This window comes from Sarcophilus harrisii, chromosome 3 (assembly GCF_902635505.1).
Source record: "Sarcophilus harrisii chromosome 3, mSarHar1.11, whole genome shotgun sequence".
Taxonomy (NCBI): Eukaryota; Metazoa; Chordata; class Mammalia; order Dasyuromorphia; family Dasyuridae; genus Sarcophilus; species Sarcophilus harrisii.
Window position 1 is genome coordinate 593656371 of NC_045428.1, and position 24544 is coordinate 593680914.

Below are 24544 nucleotides of genomic sequence, written 5' to 3' on the forward strand. Positions count from 1 at the left end.
GTTGGGGGGAGGGGGGGGGGGGGGTTTTTAATTTTTGGGTTTTTTTTTTGGGGGGTTTTGGCGGGGGGGTTTTTTTTTTTTTTTTTTTTTTTCCCCCTTTTTGGGTGGGTTTTTGGGGTTTTTTTTTTGGTTTTCCCCCGGGGTTTTTTTTTTTTTGGGGAAAAATTTTTCCAAGGGCCCGGGGTTTTTTTGGGCCCCAAATTTGTTTTCCCCCCAAGCCCCAAAGGGGTTTTAAAAACCCCTTTTTTGGGGAAAAAAAGGGGAAATTTTTGGGGGGGGTTTTTTTTTGGGGCCCCCTTTTTTTTTTTTTTTTTTTTTTAGAATTTTACCCTTTGGGGGGAAAGGGTTTTTTTTGGGGGGGAAAATTGGAAGGGGGTTTTTTTTGGGTTTTTTTTTTTGGGGGGGTTTTTTTTTTTAAATTTTGGGTTGGTTTTTCCCCTTTTTTTTTTGGGGGGTTTTTTTTGGGGGGGGGGGGGGGGGGGTTTTTGGGGTTTTTTTGGGTTTTCCCCCTTTTTTTGGGTTTTTTGGGGCGGTTTTTTTTGGGGGTGGGGGCAAGGGTTTTGGGGAATGGGGGGTTTTGGGGGGTTTTTGGGGGGGGGGGGGGGGGGGGGGGTGGGTTTTTTTCCCGGGGGGGGTTTGGGGGGGGGGGGGGTTTTTAGGGGGGGGGTTTTTTTTTTTAAAGTTTTTGGGGGGGTTTTTAAGGGGTTGGGTTTTTTTTTTTTTTTTTTTTGGGGGGGGTTTTTTTTTTAAAGGGGGTTTTTTAAATTTTTCCCAAATTTTTCCCCTTTAGATAAATTTTTTTTGGGGGGGGGGGGGGAGGGGAGGTTTTTTTTTAAAAGGGGGTTTGGTGGGGGGGTTTGGGGGGGGAAGGGGTTTAAAAACCCTTTTTGGGGGTTTTTTTGGGGGTTTTTTTTTTTTTTCCCCGGGGGGGGGAGGGGGGGGGGGGGGGGGGGGGGGGAGGGGGGGGGGGGGGGGGGGGGAAGGGAAGGGGGGGGGGAAGGGGGGGGGGAAAAGGGGGGGAAAGGGGGCCCCAAAACCCCCCCCCTTTTCCCGGCCTTTTGGGACCCCCAACCTCCCCCCCCCTTTTTTTGGGGAAGGGGTTCCCGGGGGGCCCCCCCCCCTTTCCCCCCCCGGGGGGGGAAGACCGGGGGGGGGAAAGGCCTCCTTGGGGCCCGGGAAGGAGGGGTGGGAGAGAAGGGAGGGCAGAGGAGCAGAGCAGTGGGGGCGGAGGGGACTGGCGGCCCGGGGCCCGGAGAGAGGAGTGCCAGAGACCTGCTCGGAGGGAGGGGATTATCTGCGGAGATTTCAAGGAAAGCCTGCGAAGGACAGAGAGATCCAGCCCGTGTCCCCTCCCCCAGCAGCCCCGCGGAGGGAGATAAAGCCAGACTCACACGGAATCAGTGCTTGGTACATAAGCAAGCTTTCGCTTTATTGTTGGCCCGAGCTTAGACTACTTGGAGCCCCCGCCCCCACCGCCGAGGGCCGGGGGCGCGGGGTGCGGCGGCCCGGGAGGGGAGGGGTCGGGAGCCCCGTGAGCGAGTGGGGGAGGGGAGGGACGTCAGGGGCTCCCTTCAGTTGTCAACCGCGGGGCTGGCGAGCGCCTCGGCCGGCTTGCCGTTGGGGTTGATGGCCTCCTGGACCTTGTCCACCAGGGACGTCCACTGGCGCTGCAGGTCGTCGGCCAGGGGTTGGAACCAGGCCTTGAGGCGGTCGTGGAAGCCCTGCAGCTGGCTCTGCAGCTGGGCCGACTGCTCGTCCACCTTGGCTCGGACCTCGTCCACCTTGCTGCGCACCTGGTCCAGGTGGCTCTGCAGCCGCTCCCCGGCCAGCGCGCCCAGGCTGGCCACCGTCTTCTTGTTGTGCTCCTGCACGCGCTCCAGCGCGGGGGCCAGGCGCTTCAGGGGGCCCAGGCCCCTCTCCACGCCCTCCTTGGCGCCGGTCTGGTAGGTGGCCAGGCGGGTCTGCAGCTCCTCGAAGTCGCGGCCCAGCCGCTTCTTCATCTTCCGCAGGTAGGCGGACACGCGGTTCCGGACCTCGTCCACGTTGTGGTTGACCACGGCGTGGAACTCCCGGTGGTACTGGGTCAGGCGGGCCCCCACGTCCTCCATGTCGGCCCTGAGGCGGGCCTGGGCGGCCGTCAGCTCCTTGCCCAGCCGCGCCCGCGTCTCCTCGGCCATCGGGGCCAGCTCCTGGTCCACCTCAGCCTTGTAAGCGTTCAGTTCCTTCATAGTGTCGGCCATCAGACTCCTGCGGGGAGCACAGGGCTGGAGGGACCTGGGAGGACCGTCCTGCCCGCAGAGGAGGGAACCCACCCGGTCCTCCAGCCGCTCAGGGAGGCCAGCCCGGGGCCGATTCCCAATCCCGCTCCGAGCCGGGAAAGGGGCCGGGCTGTGGGCACCCGGGAAGGTGGGCACCCAAAGGAGACGGGCTCCAAGGGACGGCTTGGAGTTAAGGGAGGGAACGGGGACAGGTGGGCCGCGGCTGGGCAGGAGCCAGCTCAGCTTCCCTGCTCCCGGGCAAGCGAGAGGAGGGGTCGGGAGGGCTGGGGGAGGGCCTCACCTCAGCTCCCGGACGATCTGGGAGCTGTGCACTTCACTCTTGAGGTTCTCCGCCTGGGCCTGCAGCTGCTCCAGGTAGCCCTGGAAGCGGCCCATGGCCATCTCCCAGGCCCGGGCGGGCTCCGAGTTCCATAGCTCAGGGTCCGTGACCCGCTCCTCCTCCGAAGAAGTCCCGGCCTCCTGCCCCTGGCAGCCTGCAGGGAAGATGGGACGGGCTGAGCGGGGGAGAGCTGGTGCCCGGAGCACATCTGGGGAGGAGGGACGGAGTCCGGGAAATGGGAGGAGGAGGCAGTGGGAAGGAGAAGGGGCAGATCAGGAGGGCAGCAGAGGGGCCTGGGAGGGGGAGAGGGCCCCGGAGGGCCCGGGCAGGGACGTACCGCTCAGGAGGGCCAGCGCCCACAGGACCCACAGGACCTTCATCTTCGCAGCGCAGCTGTCCACTGTCTGGCTGGGGCAGAGACAAGTGGCAGAGTCAGGGTCCCCTCCCTTTTCTATCCTCCCCCACTAATCCTCCCACAGGAGATAAAGGGGAAGCGCCCTCCCCTCAGTCACCCCCCATCTCCTCCCCTTAGTCACCCCCCTCCCCCATCTCCTCCCCCCAGTCACCGCCCCCTCCCCCCATCTCCTCCCCTCAGTCTGCCCCCCCCTCCCAACCTCCTTGCTGGGGACCCAAGATAGCCCTTGGGCCTCCTAAGGCCAATCTTCTATTGTTGGGCTTCCTCAAATTGGGATTCCAAAATTAACCCCTCCCCCATCCCTTTCATTTAAAATTTAATTTTGTTTGTTCCAGAAACTTCCGGGAGGCCGGAGATAATTCCCGCAGCCCTGGGCAAAGGAATTCCCGCCCTGAGCAGGGCCTCCTGGCCGGGACCCGCTTATGGCGGCTCTCCGGGAGAAGCTCCCTTTGAGCCCTCGCCCCCGAAGGCGTCCCCTGGGGCAGGCAAAGGGAGCCCATCCCCCCCCGGCTCCTTTGCCCCCTGGGCATTCACAGCCCAGGTCCCGAGGCGCTCTCGGCCCTTCCCCCCGGGCTTCAGTCTCCCCTTCTGCGCCCCAGCGGAGACATCCTCGCCCCTTGGGGCCCTTTCTCGTGCCCACAGCCCTGTCCAGAGGGGCCTCCGGGGGCCGGGAAACCCCCAAACGCTTGGCTGCCCCTCCTTATCGAGCAGCAGGAGCTTGGAGGATTTGAACCCAGGCCTTGCTCTAATCCAAACTCTTCCCGCCTCCGGGATTGGACTGCCCCCTCCCCTCCCTGCCCCCAGGTGAGACCTGGCCGCAGGCAGGAGTCCCTGAGCTCTCCCACTGCCCGGCGCCCGGCTCGGCCCCGGGGTCGTCCTCCAGCCCCCGGCCCAGGACCTGGGTCTTCGGGGATCCTCCTGGACCAAGGGACCCAGGCCCGGGCCCCTCCCCAGTTATAGGCTCCCAACCCCCCTCCCTCCCCGGGGCCAAAGGCGGGCCTCCTTGGCCCACTCCCCCCTGAGGGGCGGTCCCCCTGAGCCGCTCCCCCCTTCGGGCTCCCAGCCCCTGGGGGGGTGGGAAGCTGACCTCTCACCGCCTAACCTGACCTGATCCCTACCCCCCAGCCCCCGGGGCTGGACACAGAATGCCCATTCCCGGCCCCCCTTGGGAGGTCCAGATGGAATCCTAGGGGAGAGCAAAGGCTTGGAGCCTCAGGCCCGGGATGCCGGCCAACCTGGACACCGGGAGGAGGGCGTCAGAACGGCCCGGGGTCTGCTGGGCAGCAGTATGACCCCTGGTCCTGGGGGAGGGGGCAGCAGCATGGGCAGTTAGGACAGCCCCTGATCCCTGAGCCCGATCAGAGCTGGGGTGGTGGGTAACCACAGGCCAGTCTGTTCTTGGCCCGGGGGGCCCAGCTCTGAAAGGTTGTTTTGTGTGGGGGCAGATGTCCGGCTGAGGGGTCACTGACACACCAGGGGAAGGCTGGCCCCGGGCCCAGGACTGTTTGTGAGGATGGGGTGGGGGCAGGGGCAGGATTCAGATGCCTGTCAGTTGGGGGCCTTTCTGGGAACCACTTGGGAGCAGAAGTCGGGGGCCAGCCTGAGATCCCAGGACCCCAAAGCCTGGGGCTCATGGGGGGAGGCAGGGCCAGCTGGCCGTTGGCTCCTTTGTGGGGGTGCCAAGGCCCCTTTCTGCCCTGGGAGGAGCACACAAGGTCCCCACTGACCTCTCCCCTAGCTCACAGGCCGTCCTACAGACTCCCCACAGACTCCGACAGAGGAACAGAAACGTGCTGGCTCAGGGAAGGGCCAGGAAGCTGCCGTCTATTCCCACTTCCTGCTGCAGGGAAGGGGGTGAAGGGCTGTGAACTCGAGTGACCTCCAAGGGTGGCCACGGGCAGGGAGACCCCGGCTGTCCCTGGGACTGTGGGAGAGGCAGCCACCAGGGCCGGCTCCTCCAGGCCTCCTGGCACCTTGGACCCCAATATCTGGGTCTAGATCCCCAAGCCTGCCTCCCGGCCCCACCTTTCAAGCTATCCCCGCTGGCCCGGACCCTACAGCCAGGGCAAAGTTCATCATTGTCCCCCCCATGTCATCACAGGGAAAGAGGTCACAGCTCCAAGCCGGGATCTTCTCCCAGGGGTGGGAGGCAAGGAACTATCCACGCCAGGACAGAGCAAGCTGGAAGGGGCCTCCCGATGTCAGTGGCTGAGGGGATGGGCTGGGATTCAGTCTGGTCAGGGCCAGGGGCGGAATAGACCAAGTGCGCAGGAGGCCTGGGGGAATGTGGGGGACCTGGGGGGCCGGCCGGAGAGAGCCCGCCACCTGCAACATGGTGGGGGCAGCCAGCCAGCGAGGAGACCCGCCCCCTCGTACAGAGACGCCACCTCCTCCCCATTACTCACGTTTACTCATGTATTTTTGTGGGTTTTTTTTTTCTGTAAAATGTTCTGTTTTTTTTTCCATAACTTATAAACATGATTTACACTGAGGGGGCGACAGCAGAGGCTAGAAGGGAGAGGCCGAGGGAATGGACGGAACGGGGGCTAGGATGATGGGGGCCCCTCCTGTGGCCACCAGAGGCAGGGCAGGGATGCCCAGCTCCACTGCGGGGGGAGAGAGAGGCCCACCCTGAGGACCCTCCCCCATAGTCCTTCCCACCTAGGTCTCCTAGAGCCTAGTGCCCTTCCAGGAACGGGAGAGGGGGCAGGGGGATTGGTCTTCCAGTAGTCTGAAGTTCCTCTCCGAAGCCCGAGGTCTCCCCAGGTCCGGGGGCCTCCCCTTCCAGCCCTCGGGGACCTTCCTGCCCAGCCCAGAGCGCAGGCCCGGGCCAGCCGGCGGGTGCCAGACTCAGCCGATGGTGAGGCCGAAGCCACACTGGAACTTGTTCTTTCGGTGATTGAGGAAGGCGCCCAGGGCCAGTGTCAGAGGCAGGGGGGGCAGCTTCTTCTCCAAGGTCGCACCCACGATCCAGTTGCTGTCCATGGAGCCTGGGGGGAGATGAGGGGGAGACTGGGCATCTGAGGGGGCAGGCCAGGGGTGGCCGGTCTCCCACAGACTCCGGGGGGGCGGGGGCTACCTTTGAAGAGGAGGTTGGCCTTGGGCAGGTCCAGTTGGTAGCCGAAGGAGACGCTAGTGTCCTGCATCCGGGTGCTGGCTTCAAATTCCACCCCGACCTGGAGCTGGAGAGAGCCCCGAGGGTCAGTGGGGAGCCCCCAGTCCAGCCCGGCCCGGCCCCCCGACCCCTACCTCGCCCTCACCTGGTCGCTGGCTTTGTGGTAGTAGGTGGCATGGGCCCCCGCCTGGCCCACGGTCAAGGTCGCCAGCCAGTTGGGCGCTGGGGGAGGAGACACAAGAGGGCTTAAGCATCCCGAGGCTTTGTGGGGCACCCCCCACCCCAGAGTGCAGCCCCGTACCTGTGTACTTCCCTGCCAGGGACATGACGGTACCCTCCTCGCCCGGCCTTCGGTGATAAACCAGCTCCCCGCCCAGGGCCAGGCACGGGGTGATGCTCTGCAGGTAGTGAGCCACCAGGATCCCTGCAGACGGAGTGTGTGATCAGCCTGGGGCCCGCCCTCCCCCCCTTCTCGGCCCCACCACCCGCCACGATGACTGGACTGGAGACAGATGCTCCCGGACCCAGAGTCGAGACCTAGGCGCCGGGTGCGGGCTGCGACAGGGTGAGGCAAGGAGGGCGCTGTCCCCGGCCTCCTGACACCGGGTAGAGTGGCCCCGCCCGGCGGCCTCACCTGAGCCCACCAGCACGTCAGGGTTCCCCAGGGTCACTGCAGCCGTGAAGTCCGAGCCCCGGTACTCTCCGTCCACCTGCCAGTTCACAAATTTGGACTGCTGCGTCTGTGAAGGAAAGGGGGATAGCGGGGCGTTCAGCCCTGGCTTGGAGGCCCGAGGCTTCCCCAGGGCCAAGCCCGGAGCACACTTACCTGCACCGCCATCTTGGAGCGCAGCCCTGGCCCCACCTGGTGGATCACCTGGGCGTTGAGGCTCCCACAGTTGTCCATGTCCCCCACCAGCACCGGGAAGGCCTGAGGAGAGTCATGAGTGTGTAAGGAGGTGGGGGCGGCTGGAGCAGGTGGGTCAGGGGGTGCGGGGGGATCGGCTGTGTGGTCAAGGACTGTGGTGGGATTGTCTGGGAGAACTCAGGGGGTGCAGAGGGACCATCCGAGGGGCCAGGGAGCATCATGGGATTTTCTGGGAGAGCTCAGGGGGAGCAGTGGAATCATCCAAGGGGCCAGAGAGCATCATGGGATTATCTGGGAGAGCTCAGAGAGCACTGTGGGATAATGCAGGGGGCCAGAGAGCATCATGGGGTTGTCCGGAGAGCTCAGGGAGCACAGTGGGATTATGCAGGGGGCCAGAGAGCATCATGGGTTGTCGGAGGTCAGGGAGCAGGGGGCCAGAGAGCATCATGGGGTTGTCCGGGAGGTTCAGGGAGCACAGTGGGATTATGCAGGGGGCCAGAGAGCATCATGGGGTTGTCCGGGAGAGCTCAGAGAGCACATTGGGATTATGCAGGGGGCCAGAGAGCATCATGGGGTTGTCCGGGAGGTTCAGGGAGCACAGTGGATTATGCAGGGGGCCAGAGAGCATCATGGGGTTGTCTGGGAGAGCTCAGAGAGCACATTGGGATTATGCAGGGGGCCAGAGAGCATCATGGGATTTTCTGGGAGAGCTCAGGGGGAGCAGTGGAATCATCCAAGGGGCCAGAGAGCATCATGGGGTTGTCTGGGAGAGCTCAGAGAGCACATTGGGATTATGCAGGGGGCCAGAGAGCATCATGGGATTTTCTGGGAGAGCTCAGGGGGAGCAGTGGAATCATCCAAGGGGCCAGAGAGCATCATGGGGTTGTCCGGGAGGTTCAGGGAGCACAGTGGGATTATGCAGGGGGCCAGAGAGCATCATGGGATTTTCTGGGAGAGCTCAGAGAGCACATGGGATTATGCAGGGGGCCAGAGAGCATCATGGGGTTATCTGGGAGAGCTCAGAAAGCACTGTGGGATAATGCAGGGGGCCAGAGAGCATCACGGGTTGTCCGGGAGGGTCAGGGGGCACAATGGGCCAGGTGTGGGGGCCCCTCTCACCTCGGTGGGGCTGAGCTGCTTGGTCCCCACGTAGGTGACCCCAAAGTGGTAGTTGGAGTCTCCGATGGTGCTGAGGGCCACGGTGTGATTGACCTGCAGAGGACAAGGGCCTGAGTGCGCGCCGGGCACCCCCTCCCTGCCCTGGGGGGTGCGGGGGCCGGGGGCTCACCTGGAAGTGGTTGCTGAGGCCCTTGTTCACCGTGAGCTTCACGCCCTCCATCTGCACAGGGAACAGCTCTGTGGGGGGAAGGGGGCGGACAATGCTTTGCCAGGGCCCTGGGGGAGGGGAGCCGAGGGCGCACCCGGGGTCGGGGACAGGGGAGGCGGCGAGGACGTGGGTTCCCGTGCTCCCCAGATCCCTCCCTGCCAGGATTCTGGCGAAGTCGGCCCTGGCTTCATGGACGGGGAAACTGAGGCCGCATAAAGCTCCTCCCCAGCCCTCCCGGCCCTCGGGGGTCTGGGGGCGGGGGTGCGGCTCCGACTCCCCGGGAGGCCGCCAGGGGGCGTCTCCGCACAGCGCCGGGAAGAAGAAGGTTCGAATCCGGCCACAGGGGGTCCGCCCCTCCCCCCGGGCCCACAGGCGCCCCTCTCCCCGCCCCCCCTCGGGTCCGCCCCTCTCCCCGCCCCTCCCCCAGGCCCCAGGGCGCCCCTCTCCCGCCCCCTCAGGTCCACCCCGCTCCCCGCCCCTCCCCCGGGCCCGCAGGCGCCCGCCCCCCGGCCCGCAGGCGCCCTCTCCCCGCCCGCCCCCTCCCCGGGCCCGCAGGCGCCCCTCTCCCCGCCCCCGCCCCGCCGGCGCTCACCCTTGCACTTGCGGTGGCACTCCTCGAACGTGCCGGGGTTGGGCAGGCACCAGCTGGCCTGCTCCGCCGGCTTCGGGGCCCCGCCCGCAGGGGCGCCAGGGCTCCCCGCGGCCGCCGGACGCCGCGCTCAGTCCTCCCATGGGGGCAGCGTGAAGCCCGGCGGCGGCGGCGGAGCGAACGGCGGCGCGGCCACGAGGCCCGGGCCGGACGGGGGGGCGGCCCCGCGGGCGGCGAGCTAGCGGCCAACACGTTGCCCATGATCACCTGCAGGAAACCGGGGCGAGAGGTCAGGGGTCACTGCCGCCACCCACGTGACCACTCCTCCCCCGCGCCTCGGCCCCACCGCATGCCACGTGACCCCGACCCCGGGAGCTGCTCACTCCGGCGGCTCCGGCTCCTCCCGGCTTCCGCTCCGCAACCGAACCCTCGTGCGGGAGGCGGCGCTCAACGCGCAGGCGCAGCCTTAGGCCCGTCAGAAAACGGGGCCCACCATTGGCCAGAGACATCTTTTCGTCATTGGTCGGACTCTCCCGCCCCACCTCCACTTCGTGATTATTGGTAGTCCTCTGACAGATCCCGCCCCGATCCTTCTCCTATTGGTTCTTCCAAGGAACGCTTCCCCTGATTGGTGTGGGGTTTCTCCGACCCCCCCCCAGCGCCCAGTACGGCATTTACCCCACTGGCCCGTTGTCTTCTTGCATTTTCATTGGTCGTTATTCGTGGAGAGCCCACCTTCGTGCGGCACTCATTGACCTTCCCCGGGAGCGTCGCTTTTCATTGGCTTATGATTTCACCTCATGAGGTTAGATGTTCCCTCCCCTTATTCCGGACCTTGTCATAGGCTTATCCTTTCAGAAGTCCCACCCTCTCTGCTTTCCCATTGGCAGACTTTCACAGCGTTTCTTTACATTGGCTACGGACCTCCCCATTCCCGGGCGCTTGCTCTCCCTCCCGCCTGCCGTCGCAGCTAGCGGATTGGTCCCAGGGTGAGATAAAGTCGCTGGGGATTGGCGGGCGGAGCTAGGTCCCGGCGGATGCTGACCAAGGTAGGCTGTGCTGCGCGGCTGAGCCGGTCTGCGGCAAGGTCAGAGAGGGATTCCCAGAAGGCACCGCAGGCCGGGTCTCTCCGAGGATCCATATTCCCTTCCCCTCCCTTCCGCTGCCGTGACCCAGAATGCTCTGGCAGGGCCTCAGTGACCTTAGGGCGCCATTTCTTTCCCACCATGCCGTGCAGTTGCCCTTCTCCGCTCTCTCTCCTTCCCTCCACCTGGGGACAGCCCTGGGGCATGACGGGTAATGAAGCGCTGCTACAGTTAATTGGCCCTAATTAGGTCCCGTTTAATTTAACCAGGATATTTACTCTGCCGGGAGTCTGGGGCACAGGCCCCTTCCCCTCGGAGCTTCCGAGTGGGCCAAGCGGGATGCGGCGTGCGGGACGGCTCCGGAGGGCCGCCCGCAGCAAAGGGAACCAGAGTTTGGGATGGGGAGATGGCAAGTGCAACGTTGCGCGGGGAGTCATGGGTAAGCGCGAGGTGGGCCGCCCTCCGCCCCGTCCCCTGGGGCCAAGGACGGCACTGATGCCCGCAGACATACAAAAGTGGAGTTTATTAGGAAACACTTGTGTACAAAATTCGCTTCTCCCCGCCATCCCTCCCCCACCCCCCGCTGGGGGCGGGGCCAGCTCCGGCCGACGGCCGCACCTCCCGGGCCCCGCGGCTCCCCTCGCGCTGGCCACGCCCCCAGAGTTCCCGGTCCCTTTTCCTCCTCTCCCCACCCCCAGCTCGGGGCGGCTCCTGCCTGCAGGAAGGGCTAAAGCTGCCGCTGCCCAGGGCTCAAGTCTGGGCGCCGCGGGGAGCTCCCAGCGCCGAGGCTTGCAGCCGGCGCGGGTCTGAGCCGGAGGTGGGGGCAGGTCCCCGCGGCCTGGCCGCGCTCACACGTACATCGCCCGAGACATGACGAAGCCCTTGCCTTGGTAGGCCTCGGCTGTGGTGTAAGCCAGAGCATCATAGATGGGGTTGATCTTGTCCAGGTAGTCTTCGCTCTCCTCCAGAGGCAGCCTCTCCTCGCCCGCAGCCTCTCCTGGCTCCTCCAGGTGCAGGGGCAGAGCCGCGGCCCGCTCCTCCAGGGTGGGTAGCTCGTGGTATCGGGGCATGTCCTGGGGAAGGGAGAGCGGCCGTGAGGCCTTCCCCCCGCCCCCCAGTCACCAGCGGGCCCTCGGGGATTCCAGACCCGCCGCTGCCCGGAGTCCCATGCACCCTGTGAGCGGAACTATTACCTGTTCAGGAGCTGAGATGCTGGGCTCGTAGTATGGGGTCTTCAGAGGGACGTGCTCCGAGCTACCTAGGGTGAAGAGCTGAGAGGGCTGGGGGCAGAGAGAAGGGGCGGGGTGGGCACAGGTCAGGGCAGATTCAGGGAGCTGGAGGCTGGGCCATGCCCAGAATGGGAAAAGGGCAAGGGGGCGGGATGCACAGGCTGGGGAGCGTGTCGTGATGGTCAGGGCTGTGTGAGGGAAGGGAAGGATGGAGGAAAAAGGGCGGAGAGCAAAGGCTTACCATTTCTGCCTCTTCCAGCTTCATCTTGGGAGGTGGAGGCTTGTAAGCAGGAGGGCCTTCAAGTCTGGGGACGGAACAGAAGGAGAAAATCGAATCTCATTCCCTGGGGCTTCGGCCCCAGTGACCCCGAGGGATTAAAGGTGCATAGAATGCAATCTGTGACAAGTTCTAACTTACTGAAAGGCTTTCAGTCACAGAAGTTGATCGTTGGAAGGGCCCTCGCGGGCCATCAACTTAAAAACAACTTGCATCTATCAAGTAGCATGTGCTAGACATTGGGGACAAAAATGAAACAGTCCCCGTTTGCATTCTCTTGGGGTAGGGAAGGGGACAGCACGTGGCAATGGGTGATGGGAGGCCAGCGAACTGACTGCAGTCCCGAAAGGTTCTAAGACACTGGAAAAGCTTTGCGTTCCCATGACGCCTTGATGACTAAATCCAGATGAATGTGTCAGTCCTCTTCTTATCTCTGATGCTATTGTCCAGTTCTTTTCTCCTGAAAATAGTTTCTTCCTTGGAGTTATATGACACAGCAAGGCAGAATAAAGAAACCCTTTCTTGGGAGAGAGTTGGCGTAACTGTTATTTTGTGAAGAAACAGTATCCAAAAAGTAGTTCCTGATGATTGTGCCTGCAGATTATTAATAGTGATGACTTCAATTAAAGAGATGTTTTCCTGATTGGGCTGTAGACAACTTGGAGAAACAGCAGGGAAAGAAGCTGAAAAGGCCTCACTGGATACAACTGCTTAAGCCCTAATCTTATCTTGTGAAAGGATGACCAGAATTCTCCAGAATAAACTGTTCGGTATCTTGAATGAATTAAAGAGGGCAACTGTATTTTCAGAAAATGTCTCCAGTAGCCACAAGAGTGGTTTAAGGTGCCTCTTACTCTGATGGGTATATTTCCTGTAAATAATTGTTGCTAATAAATTGCCATTATCACTAATCAATCACGATATTGAATAATCTGAGGAAATTAGAAGGTTAGTGGCAACTGCTCATTTTCCAATAAATCAAGCAATAGGCTGAGGAGTGTGAGGTGGACACTGCTATGTTACTCACATATATCCTGCTTTTTCCTACGCATAAGAACAACTTTCTCTCAGGGAATCATTCATTTGTCCCGTCCCTTTTCTCTACCAGACAGACAGCTGGAGATGTGGGGAGTCAGAAAAACTAGAGTTTAACCTATTGGGGGGAGACACATAAAGGAAGCCGTGTGACCTCAGTCTAGGGTCAGGGGACTTGATTGCCAGAACTGCCACCTACTGCTTTTCTTCCCTCTTCCCTCCAGAAAAGGGAATCGGGACCCCTCAGAGCTCCGGAGCTCAGCATTAGATTGAAGCCTAAGATTTGTATTATTTTCCAAGATGAACCTCCTTGACCTCTTTTTGGTTTTTGACACTAGGTTTGTGAGGCAGCCAGAAGGACCAGTGCATAGAGCAGGATTCAGGAAGACATCTTCATGACTTCATATCTGGCCTGACACTAGCAATCTGACCTTGTACTTGATCTTTGCTAAGGAAACGCCCAGCAGTCACACTGAGTTGGGCCTGACTGAAAGGACCTAACAATAAAGTGTTTTTGACCGCCTCTTCTCTTGTCATTCTCTTGGTTCTGTTCTCACGTCTCCAACCAATCTTTTTAGGTTTCTTTGCTGGTAATCTGTCTCCGACCATCTGATTTAAGTGTGAACCTATCTTAAGGCCAGGGCGTACATGACTGTGTGTATACACACCTATGTGTTCCTTCAGCTTGATGGTCTTTTTGCAGATTGTGTATGTTCATCTCTTTTCCTCCAGGTCCCACTCTGATGCCTTAGCACGGCATAGGAGTGACCCTGAGGGATTAAAGGTGGATAGAACGCAATCTGTGACAAGTTCTAATTTACTGAAAGTTACTAATTCACTTCAGTCATAGAAGATAGTTGGAAGGGCCCTCCGTGGGCCATCCAGTTCAGCTTGTAAGAAAAATCCCCTTTAACACCCAGTAAGTGATCAGATTTATGAGTTCTGCTAGAAGACTTTCAAGAACTGAGAACATACCGCCCCTCTTTCCAGATAGGCCATTTCAAAATGAGAGCTTTTGGCAGCTCTAATTGTCAACAAGTTTTTCCTGACATTGTCTGAATTTTCCTCTTTGCAACTCTCACACACTGCTGCTTTTGGTTCCAAGGGGTGCTGGCTCCTTTGGGGCCAAACAAAACAAATCTGATGTCTTCTCCACATGGCAGCTCTTCGGAGACTTGCAAGAGCTTTCACATTCTCTCCAGAGTCTTGATTGCTACAGGATAACAATGTCAGATTGATTCAATCGAGTCCTTTACGTCATAGACTCGAGGCCTTTCACCATCCTAGCTGCTTTCCTCTGGATCCTTTCCAGTTTATTCATGCTCTTCTTAAACCACGATGGCCAGAACAGCACACAAAACCCCAGGGGAGCTTTGGTAGTACATCAGGACCATTACCTCCCTGCTTCTGGGAGCTATTCTTGTCTTCAGTGCAGCATAATGTTGAATTAGCTTTTTAGGGGGGCCTTGTCAAAGTGCTGACTCATGTTGAGTTTGCAGTCTGACAAATCCTAGCCTTTTTTGGGTTTTGTTTTTAATCTATTTATTTTTAATACACATTACTTTATGAATCATGTTGGGAGAGAAAAATCAATAAAAGGGAAAAGCCATGAGGGAGAAAAATCGAAAAACAAAAAAGAAGTGAACAGAGCATAACGTATTGATTTACATTCAATCTCCATAGTTTTTTCTGGGTGCAGGTAGTATTTTCTATCCGAAGTCTGTTGTTGGGATTGCCTTGGATCACAGAATCCCTGAGAAGAACCAAGCTTTTCATAGTTGATCATCACCCACTCTTATTGTTACCGTATACAATGGTTCTGCTTGAAATCTTAGCTTTTTCAAAATTATTATCTCTTCACTGCCTATAAGATTTATGAAGTGGATTTTTGACAATTTGCCCCTAGGGAATTTCACCTTATCAAGAGTCCTTTTGGATACTGATTGTCTTCAGTTGGGTTAGCAGTCCCTCCCAGGTTGCCAGCTGCAGATTTGATGAGTGACCCATTTATGTCTTTGTCTAAGTTACTAATAAAGGGACAAGCACAGATTTCTAGGACAGAGACTTCTTACCAAGCTGACCATAAACCTTAGCAGCTATTCTTTGAGTCTGGCAATCCACCAGTTCTGAGTAATTTGATAGTATTGTCATCTAGTCCATATCTCTCCATCTTTCCCACAAGAAGAGATAGTCCAGATCCCTTTCTCAAGCACTAGTGCTGGGCCTTGACAACAGACTAATTTACTTTCCAAGGACTAGCCTTGTTTAATTATGGAAAGAATTGTCACCAAATGATGAAATATTTGCTGAGAAATTCTGTGGCCAAAGCAACCTTAGAAAAATATAAAATATCCCTCTGTTTTGGGTCACACCTTTTTTTTTTTTTGAGGAAATTGGAGTTAAGTGACTTGCCCGGGATCACACAGCTAGGAAGTGTTAAATTTCTGAGATCTGAACTCAGATCCTCCTGACTTCAGGGCTGGTGCTCTCTCCACTGCACCACTCAGCTGCCCCCAGACCTATTTCTTTATTGACAGTGACAAAGGAGACCAAGGGTACAGAAGAATTGGTTTTTAGACTATAAAAACTTAGTAATTAATATTCTAAATGCTGATGACTAGATTTACTAGAGAAACTGGATAGAGCAGTTACTTATTAGAAGAATTGAATCATTAGGCTTGATGTATTGGATGTAAAGCCAAAACATGAACGTTTCTTAGTTACAAGGAGGGATAGCTAGCTCATTTAAATTTTTAGAAAAGAAGATCAAGGCGTTTGCAGGAAACATGTTTTCCTGAGCTAGATATCTGATCATTTCATACTGTATTGTTCCCTCTTTGGAATTTCAATGGCAACCAAGGACACTAGGAGGATAATTGTAAACCTTAAATAGCTGATATGGAAGCTGAAGAGGCAATGAAATTCTATAAGGATTTCAATTTTGTTTGGTATTTCAGTTGTGAATGGCTTGTGGCCCTCGTTTGGGGTGTTTTTCCCCCGTCTTTGGGGGAAATCGCTTTGCCATTTCCTTTTCTAGCTCATTTTACAGGACGACACTGCAGCCAACAGGATTAAGTGATTGGCCCAGGGTCACAGAGCTACTAAATGTCTGAAGTCAGATTTGAACTCGGGAAGATGAGTCTGATTCCAGGCCTAGCACGCAACTGAGCCACCTAAGCTAACTGCCCCTCAAGGGTTCAGTAAGACCTTTCAAATTAAATCAACATAAGCTTAATTGGAAAAGTAGCAACAGATCTGGAATAGTTAAGTGTTGGAGAAGTCGGAGAAAAACTTGGTGAAGCAGTGATTTAGAATTATGATGAGGAAAAACTAGTAACTACAAATATGCACTTCCTTTGAAACTCAGAAATCTCATATACCCCAAGGAGGTCAAACAGAAACAGAAGTCCCATAGCAGAATGCCCATTGTAGAATTTTTTTGTTTGTAAGAAGACTGGAAGAAGAACTAGAATGCTCATCAATTGGTAATAACAAATTGTGGTACGTAAAAGGATATCACTGTGCCATCAGAAAAAACATACACGAAGTATCCAGAGAAGCATAAGAAGACATAAATGGACGCAAATAGAAATCAGCAGCACCAAGAAAACATTCTGGATACAAGTGTATGAACCTGGATCTGACTATAATCACATGGTGATTTAATGTTCATAGAGGAGATTCCAAGAGAGTTGAAGATCATATAGAAGAACTCCCTCCACCTTTGGGTCATAAATGCTTTCCCCAAAAGAGGGTCAAGATGTATGTGACAGGATCAACACAGTATAACCTTATAAAAGCATCTGAGAATTGCAGGATCTCAGATCAACCAGTGCAACTGATCCAAGGACATCTAGGACATCAAGCCACCACACAATTACCCAGTCTTTATCTGATGATCACTGATGAGGGGCAGCCCCCTAACTTCAGCTGCTACTCATTCACCTTACGGTAAGCAGTCATTTTTAGGGAGTTTTTCTTGGCGGCAAACCTAAATTCACCAGCTCCATCATTCACTTGCTGAGATCAAACGGCTAAGAATGCTTCCCTTAAGTCTTCCTTCTCTCCCCCAGGCTAAACACACCTAACTCTCTTTTTCCTCAAAGGCCCTTCACCTTCCTGGGTTGGATGTCTTCTGGATGCTCTCCAATTTATTAGTGTCCTTGTTAAAATGTGTCCAGAACTGAGCTCAGTCCTTCAGGCGTGTCCTGCCCAGGGCAAGGAAAGCAGGCCTTCCACTGCCCCAGTCCAGATACCACACCACTCTTAATGTGACATGAGATCCACTGGCCTTTTTAGCCACTGTATATACAGTTGACTCTGTGCTCAAATTCTACTAAAACTCCCAGAGACTTTTCTAGCCATTTCTCTTGTACGCTTGAAATTGATTTTTTGAAGCTGTGTAAGACTATATAGAATATCCCACAAGTTTAAAAAAAAAACAAAAAAGCTTAAATTGCACCAAGATTTTTGAGACTCGCTACTGGAAAGATTCTTTTTGGAATTTGGACTCTGCCAGCCAGCGTATTTATTACCTATTCTTCTGCTTCATGAAATCTGTAAACCCAACAGCACAGATCAGTGGGCCACCTCAGCAGAACCAACCTCCCATTAAGGCATTGAGCTGTTAATGTGGATTCTTAGGATCCAACTATCAACTCAGTTCAATTTTTATGTGTCCTTGTGACTGGCCCATTCTCTTTGTCTTTTCCATAAGATTAGGACGAGATTATTTAAAGACACTTTATCTAAGTCTAGGCCAAAACTCTAATCTAAGGCAATCTCCTGACCCTCAAGTTTAGTAACTCTGTCAACAAAGGAGATAATGTTTGGGGGATAACTCATGCTGATTGGTTTTTTACAATCATGGTTTCCGTTTCTATGCTCATTAACCACCCCTTTAAGAATAAGTTTTCAGAATTTTGCCAGGAATCAGAGTCAAGCTCGGCGGTAACTTAGGTGACTCAGTGGATAGAGTACCAGGCCTAGAGTTAGGAACACTAGAGCTCAAATCCAGCTTCAAGACAATATTTGTGTGACCCTCTGTCTCGGTTTCTACAACCATAAAGCAGTGATAACAATAGCACTTGCTTTCCAGAGTTGTTGTGAGCCTCCTGTAAGACAGGGTTTGTAAAGCACCTGGCATACCTTCACAATAGTTGATACTTAATAACTAATTGTTCTTTTCTCTCTAGCCCAGTAGTTTGGAGACTTCTCTCTTCTGGAAAGCAGTCAGGCAGTCCTGCTCTAGTCTTACAATAGGTCTCCTTTTCTCTACAAATACAGATAACACTCTTAGTGCCTCAGTAGTTGCCTTATCACTTCTTTCAGGATATAGTTCTTCGGAGACACGAGACCATAAATTATCTATGGCAGCAACAAAGTCCTCTCTTATCTATCACTTTACTTATCTGGGATATCTTCTTCCCTTCCTCTAATAGCTATATTTGCTCTGTTTCTAGTTCAAAGATCTTTCTTTGGCAGATAAAACAGAAACAGAATAAGGGATAAACAATTCTGCCTAACCCTTTGTCTACCATGCTTGCATAGCAGCTACCTTCTCTGGTCTTTAATCCCTTTTGCTCCAACAAAGCTTAAAAAACAACCCTCATGTTTTAGTTTCCTTTAACCCTCCCAGTCAACCTAAGCTTTAGCATTCCTATTACTGTTCCTAAAGGATTTCCACATCTTTTCATATTTAACCTGTTTGTCACGTATCCTTGTTCCCTGTTTGTTGGTTGGTTGGTCCTCTAGAAACTCAAAACTGTTTCTCTTGGTGCCTAAATGAGCATTACTTTTTCACAGCCTTTCATCTCTCCTTGACTTTTCCCCTAAAGAATCTGGGTCAATGGGATCCTTCCTCAGAACCCTTTGAAATCCCACTAATCTCTGGTGTGTGAGAGACTGTGCCCTGCTTTTCTGCCACAAATTCCAGGAAGGAGTAGTCACTGAAATTCTAGTCCAGGAACCAGTTCTTTCTTGTTGGCAAGAATCAGATCCAGAACAGAATTTCTCCTAGCCAGCTCTTGCACCTTTAAGGTGGACCATTATTGGAAATCGGGAATTGGTCCTGATTTCTAAGTGGATCTTAGTTTCAGAGCTGGGCAGCAAGGGCTCCGGTGGATGTCTCCCAGGGTGGGTTGTCCATGACGTGCTCTTTCCGTCAAGTTTTCAGGGTGGGCACCCACCTCTTTGCTGTTTCTGCCTAGATCGTCTGTAGAATGTTCTGGTCCCACGTTCTGTTCCCATTGGCCTCTCTTAAACTTCCCCCCATCCCCTTGTAACCTTTGCTCTCTGATGAATTTTACTCTAGGTCCTCATTGCCTCAGTGACAGAGCTGAGCTAGCTGACCCCGCTGCTGCCAGTGTGTGTCTGGAAAGCCTCGGGGGGCTCAGCAGCTTTTCTGCACCTCAAAGATCCTGGAGGGTGGCAGGGAAAGGGAGTGAGCCAGGAGCCAGGACGTGGGCCCCTCCTGTGTCCCTGGGCCACGCTGCCTTGCTGATCGAGCAAACCCATTATGCCGGGCCTGTGTTGGGTGTGCCCTTCCTGGCCAACACTTTTACTCTCTTTTAACCTGTGACCCAGAATTGCAAACCTCCTCAGATGAGCATCTCCAACTTCCTCAACAAACTTCCCTTAAGCTATTCGGAGTCTTGAGCCTTCAGGGGACGGTGAGAGAAAGTGGGCCTAGGAGGTCACTGGCTTCTCCCCCACCAGCGGCCCACCATGCTGGACTTACTTGTGTGCCTACCCTTTGGAGGGTCCGCCGGCCTCCAGTGTTTCCTGAGGGAGCCAGGGGACGTGGATCCCTCAGGAAATGTCCCCTGGTTCCATGGATCTACCCTGAGGCTTCTCCGAGAAGGAGAAGCTGCTTCTTTCTCAGGGCTCTGTCCCTCCTCTTCAGGAGGCCGCTCAGGCCTTTATCTGAAGACTGGGCCTCCTACCTGACACAGACAGGGTTCATCTCGGTCTGCAGACCCCGTTTGGTTTCACGGTGAGGTTCCCCCCGCACACCTAGCTGCGGCTTCTGGCACCTCTTCTCCCCCCCCCCCCCCCCCCCCCCCCCCGGATCTCCCAGGGGCGCTCTCTTCCACATACAATCAATACTCCTCCCATGTGGGCACAGAGGATGGCGCACCAGGAGCCCCCGGGTTAGAATCTGGCCTCAGACCTTCCCAGCTGCGTAACCTCCGGCAAGCCCCTTAACCCCAGCTGTCTCACCCAAACCCAAAGCAGACAAAACACGGCTCTGACCTCGCTACTCCCTGCCCCAGAAGCCCCAGAAGTCCCCGTTTCCTCCAAGATAAAGCAAAGGCTCCCGGACTTGGCATTTAAAGCCCATCATAACTTGCCTTCCCCGTGACTCTCACGGTCCCCCTCACACATCTTGGCACCAGGTGGCGCCATAGCGAACAGAGCCTGGGCCTTCAGTCTGGGGAAGAAGGCATTCAGATCGGGCTCAGACACCGGCAGGTGACCGGGGCCCAGCCACTTGGCCCTGATTGCCTCAATTTCCCCAGATGTGAAATGAAGGGGAGAAGAAATGGGCCAGCCCTCGGGATCTCTGCCCCAAAGCCCCAAAGAGAGGCCCAAAGTTGGACAGGACCGAACGACAACATGCATACTGTGTTGTGGCTAAATAGGCCTATTTTGTTGGCCATAAACATTTCCTCTCTCACTTTGGGCCTTTCTGAAAGTCAATCAGCAAACATTTGTCAGATGCCCTTTATGGTCCAGGCCATATTCTAAGGGACAGAAATTTAAAAAACCCCAAACCAGAACCTCTCCTCCAGGAAAGACGACTGTCCGTGTCGCACGCGCACATACAAGGCGTCGGTCTCCTCTATGAGCACACACAAGATGCACACTGAGCTGATGGAAGGCTGGGGGAGGGGCCAGGAAGGGCTTCCCCCAGGAGGTGGCGGGAGCAGAGTCAGAAGGAAGCCAGAAGAGGGCAGCCCAGCAGGGTGTGGCTTTCCAGGATCTGGGCGAGGGGAAGAAGGAAGCCTAAGGACTCTGGGAAAGTGGGGAGAAGCCAGGTTGCCAAATGCTCCCCTCTCCAGTGCCTGGGTCAAGGGCCACTTTCCCCACCTGTCCCGAAACCACTTTTGCCCTCACAAAATAGTTTCTCCCCTAGATGCAAAACTCCTCCAGGTGGGAATTGTTTTGGTTTTATGTCTGTTTCCCCAGTGTGAGGCACAAATATTTACTGACTGAAATCCTTCCTGTTTTTAAAGAACCCTTCTATTGTCCGTGCTTCTCTGCGCCAGAAGAGGCATTCCCTAGGATCCTTTTTCTGCTCTTCCAGGAAGAACGCTTGCCCTTTGCCTGCCTATAACAGCTGTTTAGACCTAACAGAAACATCAATATTGCACACGCACGCAGGTGATTGCAAAACCGGGCCTGACTGAAACTGCAATCTAAGGGGCGCAAGCCAGGAAGGGCTGAATAAATAATGGCCCAGGAATGTGAGGTGGTACTGCCCGGTCCTGAGAAAGGATTCCAGGGAATGCTGGGTAATGTGGACTGATGCAGAGTAAACAAGTCACTCAAGGACAACAGCCTGGTAAAGGAACAGACTTAAGGGCTGATCAAAGCAGGGCTCAACTCTGCCCAAGATGAGCTGGCACGAACCTGACAATGAGAGGCAGAAACTGAACTTTGGGTCCGTGACACGCCGCGTGGACTCCTCTTACTTCCCTCTGCTTAGTAATTATAAAGTTTCCTTTTCTTCCTTTAGTTAGTTAAGGAGGCCTAGGATGCGTGTGTAGTGATAATGACGGAAAAAAGGAGGTGGGGATCATTCTGATACTTTAAAAAGGACATAAAAGAGAATAGAAGGAAGGAGGACAGTTTTGAAAGTTAACATAAAATTCATTATACACTTAAAATAGTTTCATACAGAATCCTCCTTTTGTGTTTAGCTGTGTCTATGGAAATACCCCTTTCAGGTATTTAAAAAAAACAAAACAAAAAACCAAGAGATTTACTTTGTTCTTGATATGCATCACAAGTGAGACCTTCCATTGTTTTCTTGGTAGTAGCTCCCTTACAGAATAAATCAAACAGATTCCGGAACTGTTCCTCTCCTTTTTTTTTTTTTTTTTTTTTTTAACCTTTTTAGTACCCTATAAAACCTAGATATTCAGAATTCTACTTTTCTCCAGAATCTCTTTTTCATCTCAAGTCCTTCTGCTTAGTCTCCTTGGTTCTGTCTTTTTCTTTGCTCTCTCTTTTCCTCTGGTTCTTCAGCTCAAGCTTCTGATCTTAAACTTGAAGCCATATTAACTTTTCAAAGTCTCTCAAATTTACTTTATCTGCCCTTAATTCCCCCCCCCCCCACCCTAGACAATCAATAAACATAGTACTTACACTCTACCAGGCACCTTGCTAAGGGCTAGGGTTACAAAGAAAGGCAAAAACCCCAGGATGGGATTGAGGGGGACAATGGGCAAAGATGTACAACAAAGTAGATAAAGAATAAATTGGAGGCAATCAAGGGGGGAAGGCACTAAAATGAAAAGGGGATCAGGAAAGAATTCCCACACATGGTGGGATTTTAGCTGGGTCTTAAAAGAACCCAGGGAAGCCAGGAGGCAGAGATGAGGAAGGAAAGGATTCCAGCCACGCAGGGACTGGGAGTGAAAATGCTTGGAATCAAGTGATACGGGGAAGCCGATGTTACTGGATTGCAGAGTGTGTGATGTAAGACTGGAGACAGGCTGCTGGGATGTGAAGGGCACAGAGGAGAACAGAGAAGAGAATTTTATGGGTATTTTGATACTGAAAATGCTAGGAATTCATTGTCATTGATTTAGTGGAGTGTGTGTGTGTGTGTGTGTGTGTGTGTGTGTGCACATGTGCACTTTAGGAAGAACATTTTCAAAATTCCAAAGTCCTTCAGTCACCTTCAAAATTCCCTTTTCTCATTACGTTAAATCATTCTCTCTGCCTTCTCCTGAAGCTGGACACAGTTAGCCGTTCCCAGTCTCGTCGGCATTTCTGAATCTATCTGTGTTCAGTGAGGCCATGAAAATTTTAAAGCAAAGATAAAAACCAGCAGTTAGTGAGAAGAAAAGATGGTGTGGAACCGAGACAAGTTCTGGAGCTATTTAAACAGGCTAGATTGAAGTTGATTCCAAAATTGAGAGACTAAAATAATTGACTAATTATTTCTTTAAAATTAGCTTTTAACTGACGTGACAGTTAATTTAGAATGAGACCAAAAGAGCCTAGAAACTGTCAGTCAGCAAATGATCTCATGGCCAAGTAGAGAAATATGACAAATATGACTGGCTTTGAATATAAACTCATTAGCAAAATCTTATTGAGGAAAGTGGGAGACTTTTTAAAAAAAGTGAGAATTATAAAGGTGAGGAAAAAAATTATAGAAAACTTGGTGAGAAATCCAATTAAGCTACATCATAGTGAGAAAAATAGAAGGATGAAACTGGAGACCCAGCAGATGAAACGGACTTTTTCTTTCACAATGGAATTACATCAGAATTCAACATTGTGATCATTATTATAATGTGCTACATGAAGAAATGGAAAAAGTTATAACTGCTCCCCTTTCCTGGCCCCCACCAGAATAACTGGACTAGACCAAGAATATGGAGAGAAAATGTATTTTGGAGGTGATGTAGTTTTCAGGGAGTACCATGGGATATCAAGGGATAAGATATCATGAAAAAGAGGAGGATATCTACCATTTGACTATTTAAAAAGCATTTAATTCCAGAGAAAAGGCTCCTGTGAAGAGTCTTGGATGTCAAGGTAGAAAGGGCAGTTACGAGAATGAGAAGGCTGGGGAAAGGATGCATGACAGGGTATACATCAAATTGATCCACGCTGGAGGAGATACAATTGTCAGGAAATTTGGGGTTTAATTCACAAGGTGTCCTAAGGAGGGCAAGATTGGGGATGGGGGGAAATTCAGGACTAATAATGGCAGACCACATTTTTGCTATCATACAACTTGATCTAGAGACAGAGATTCTTAACCGGGGCTTTGTGCCAGGGTCCTCTGCTGCACTTTTCACTTGCTCAGGTGCAGATCTCTGCTCCCTTGGATCTCTGGGACTCAGCACTCTCTCTGGCACACAGAACAGGGTGCTGGAGGCCACCAAGAGGCTAGACATGGGGTATCCCAGCCTGAGAGCTGTTCTGTTGCCCTTTTGGGCACCTCCAAGGTCCCCAGCCCGGGGCTTTCTGGGAGCATCTGCTTTTGCTTTTTTCTACTCCCAGGAATGCACGCCTCTGGTTCTGTGGGGCCCAACCACATTGCCCTGGGACTTTTGGCCGATCTGTTCTACTATTCTGGAGCGCAAGAAGTTGCTGTAATTTCTTACTGGATTTCCTGGTCACTAGGGGTTCTGGTGAGGGGAGTTTGCTTAGGGGAGTTGGGTGCCCTGCCTCCTATTTAGGTACTCATCTTGACTGGAATCCTGGGATGAAAATACAAGATGTCACCATGTTTATTATTTTGGTTATAAAAAGTTTAGATTTGGTCGAGTAAGTGCTCTCTTAGAGACTCTCTTCTAACAGAGAGTTTCCCATGTACATATTAACATGATGTCAGAGTCCTTGAAAGATATTCAATAGAGATGAATTTGAACTTCTGTTATCACCAGGTGAAACGTAACACTGGAGGCTTTCTGGGAGATGTTGTCACAGAGACTAAAGAGAAAAAGATCTCCCCGTTTCCAGATGACTGTATTGGTTGTTCTAAGCCGAGAAATCTTAGAGTCTAGGAAATCTGCAAAAACACTAGTTGATACAATTAATAGCTTCAGAAAAGGTGGAGGCTGCAAAACAAATCTTCAAAACCCAACAACATTTCAATGTAATAAGGAAGATCATTAATATAAAGAGAAATCCTATTCCAAGTAACTAAAAATACTTAAAATATCTGGGAATCACTCTATTAAAGCATAAGAGTATGTGAACCTCAAAGATATAAAGAACTTAAAATAATTGGAGAAGTATTCATTGTCATGGATGAGCTGT

General features: G+C 53.7%; 3 protein-coding genes across 3 annotated transcripts in view; all 3 read right to left on the bottom strand.

The window, feature by feature from the left end:
- Nucleotides 1-1397: 1397 nt before the first annotated feature.
- APOE (apolipoprotein E) lies at nucleotides 1398-3055 on the bottom strand. The gene is made up of 3 exons (XM_031963234.1): nucleotides 2936-3055; nucleotides 2560-2752; nucleotides 1398-2247 (listed from the first exon to the last, which is right to left on the bottom strand). Exons 1-3 carry the CDS (start codon nucleotides 2976-2978, stop codon nucleotides 1572-1574), a joined length of 912 nt encoding a protein of 303 aa, XP_031819094.1. The 5' UTR covers nucleotides 2979-3055; the 3' UTR covers nucleotides 1398-1571.
- A 2519-nt stretch (nucleotides 3056-5574) lies between these two features.
- On the bottom strand, nucleotides 5575-9170 carry TOMM40 (translocase of outer mitochondrial membrane 40). The gene is given in 10 exon segments (XM_031963236.1): nucleotides 5575-6003; nucleotides 6093-6195; nucleotides 6274-6350; nucleotides 6430-6552; nucleotides 6763-6868; nucleotides 6955-7056; nucleotides 8113-8205; nucleotides 8282-8349; nucleotides 8913-9128; nucleotides 9131-9170. Coding segments are annotated over 10 exon segments (1068 nt in total). The 3' UTR covers nucleotides 5575-5863.
- Nucleotides 9171-10492: 1322 nt separating this feature from the next.
- The window catches only part of NECTIN2 (nectin cell adhesion molecule 2), a 31198-nt gene continuing 17146 nt past the window's right edge, over nucleotides 10493-24544 (bottom strand). Inside the window, exons 8-10 of the mRNA XM_031961660.1 lie at nucleotides 11465-11528; nucleotides 11188-11274; nucleotides 10493-11067 (exon numbers count right to left, since the gene is read on the bottom strand). Coding sequence (XP_031817520.1) covers nucleotides 10843-11067; nucleotides 11188-11274; nucleotides 11465-11528 — 376 coding nt within the window. The 3' untranslated portion in view covers nucleotides 10493-10842. The remainder of the gene's footprint in view (nucleotides 11068-11187; nucleotides 11275-11464; nucleotides 11529-24544) is intronic.